Genomic DNA, 2,500 nt, shown 5'->3' with positions numbered 1-2,500 from the left:
ATTTTAAATATACACACAGAACACATACATATGCAAACAAATTTTCTATGTATCATCATCATTAATACAATAAAGTGCATTAACGGTTACATCTAACCGAGGTTTGTGAAGGAACTGCAGGGTTTTTTGGCATTAAATAATAAATGTTATCAAAAACTTGTACAATTCAAACGAATGAACGAAACGTGAAACGCTTTGTTTTCCTAAATGTCACGTGACCATGACAACAACGTTTTAAAGGTATAGGTTAGGTAAAAGAGGCGCTAAGCTCAGCCTTCGTTACATCTTCAGCCTCCGAGTCGAGTTAGCATGACTTGTAAAGCAGGTTTGGACAGATTGCTGAAGATGTGAATCATCGTTGAAGAGATTAAAATTGACACACCTACAGTATTTCCAGTATTGCTAACCTTGTGCTGGTGTTTGGCTCAAACGAACGATGGCCTGCTTAAAATGCATCACTAACGTTTCTTTCCCCTCCGTATTTTGAAGCTCCTCCTGTTGCCGGTGGTCAGATTCGGTCAGATGCGCAGGTAAACGCACGCATGCGTCTCGTAGTTTAGTGTTTAGATTGATCCAGCGCTGTGTTCGCTCGGTAGTTTGTAGATAGTGATGTGCTTCGTGCAGTAGAGAGAGTTTCTCAGTGGACTGATCCAGAATCAGTCGTGATCATGTGAAAGACACACACTGACCCTGGATCAGATCTTTGTGCTCTGAACAGGTTTGTCTTTTGTCTTCAGGCATACTCCTACGAAACGGCCATCATTTATTCATTCGTCACCCTTGATGCGTGCAAAAGCGGACAAAAGCCGCAAGTTACTGCATCGAAACGACATTTAATACCTTTGGTTTTATTTTAAAAACGAATTTAACTGTATGTGTGACATGTGAACCTGTCTAGTGTTTAGTTTAATTTAGATACAGTTTCTGTGTAATGATTTCATTAATTGTAGTTAAAGCTTTAGTAGTTCCGTTGTGCGTTTTTGTCGTTTTTATCTTTACGTACATAGTTTATATATATATATATTACTTTTATTATTTTATTTATTTATTTATTTATTATTACTTATTTTATTTATTATTATTATTATTATTATTTATTATTATTATGTATTATATTTTTATTTATTGTTGTTGTTATTATTTTAATTATTATCATTTTTATTATTATTACTTTTATTATTTTATTTATCATTAATATTATTATATTATTTATTATCATTATTATATATAATTTTTATTATTATTTTTAATTATTATTTTTATGTATTATAATAATAATAATAATAATAATAATAATTATTATTATTATTATTATTATTATTATTATTATTATTATTATTTAATAGTTTTCGTACATCCAGCCAATCTAGAAAGTTTGAAATGCCATTAATAATATCAGCTTATATAACATTACCACATAAAATACCGCTACATTTTATTTCAAGTAACGCTAGCATGTAAATGAGGGCGGTCGTATGTCAATGAGCTCGTGGTTGCGAAAGCGACTTGTTTTTGTTAAATGTGCGTTTCAGCGAGCCTTTCCCCCTCGTCCTGGACTCGTTTGTCGGGTGGACGTGTGTTTAACGTGACGGGCTCTTCTCGACGAGGTTTTATTAGAAACACATCTCTGCGGTCCTGATGGATGCGCTCTTTTCCTGTGACATAACCCTCCAGAAATCCCACCCAAAGCCTGCTCTATACACACGAAGTGACCCCCGGCTCTCCGTCGCACAAGAGACGTTTCCGTTGTCTTCACGGTGTCATCGTTTCCTTCTCGCTTCTCGAGCGCCTGCTTTCGGTTGGGCCTCTCTTCTCCGGTTTTGCCCCGGCTCTAAACGCACAGATGCTTTGTCTCTTAATGTCTGTTATGAGTTTCGCGTCGGACCACCGGAGCTCTGAAATGTGGTTTGTGTTAAATCAGTCAAGAGTCGTTTTGTGATTGTAATCGCACGTAAACGCCTTGGCCTCCACCCTTGTTTGCTGAACACATCATGGTTTTCACGCTAGATACGCCCGTGAACCGCTCGGGCCGGGAACAAACCGCCTCTTCAGAAACTACTGTAGTGTTTCTCATTACTTTCAGTCCATTCCATGTATTATTGTAAGGTTTTAGTAGTTATTTTGTGTGTGTTTGGCAACTAGCAAAAAAAAAAAAATTTAAAAAAAATAAATAAATAAATTATTTATATATATATATATTTAATTATATTTATATATATATATATATATATATATATATATATATATATATATATATATATATATATATTATATTAATTATATATATATATATATATATATATATATATATATATATAATTTATTTATTTTTATTTTTTAAAGTTTAGTTAGTTTTAGTAACATTGTGTTTTTGTCATTTCTATTTTATTATTATTAGAAACAAGCCAAAATTGTATTTGTTTATTTTCTGTTTTTATTTAAAATTTGCTTACAGTTTCACTAAAGTTGTGTTTTTGTTGCTTTTATTACTTTTTTATGT

At 32.6% G+C, this 2,500-nt stretch overlaps 1 protein-coding gene across 6 annotated transcripts in view; it reads left to right on the top strand.

Moving 5' to 3' along the window:
• LOC122341810 (phosphatidylcholine transfer protein) overlaps positions 1–2,500 on the top strand; it is a 10,006-nt gene that overhangs the window by 2,260 nt on the left and 5,246 nt on the right. For 4 of the 6 annotated variants that reach the window (XR_006250494.1, XM_043235448.1, XM_043235450.1 and 1 more), the window contains exon 3: positions 490–530. The exons of the other annotated variants lie outside the window; for them this stretch is intronic. Coding sequence is in view for 3 of the 4 variants with exons in the window: in XM_043235448.1 (XP_043091383.1) it covers positions 490–530 (41 nt within the window). In the remaining variant the exon portion in view is untranslated. The remainder of the gene's footprint in view (positions 1–489; positions 531–2,500) is intronic. 6 annotated transcript variants of the gene reach the window in all.

This window comes from Puntigrus tetrazona, chromosome 3 (assembly GCF_018831695.1).
Source record: "Puntigrus tetrazona isolate hp1 chromosome 3, ASM1883169v1, whole genome shotgun sequence".
In the NCBI taxonomy this organism is placed as follows: Eukaryota; Metazoa; Chordata; class Actinopteri; order Cypriniformes; family Cyprinidae; genus Puntigrus; species Puntigrus tetrazona.
Note: the sequence above shows the minus strand (reverse complement) of the source record. Positions and strands in the feature narration are given on the sequence as shown.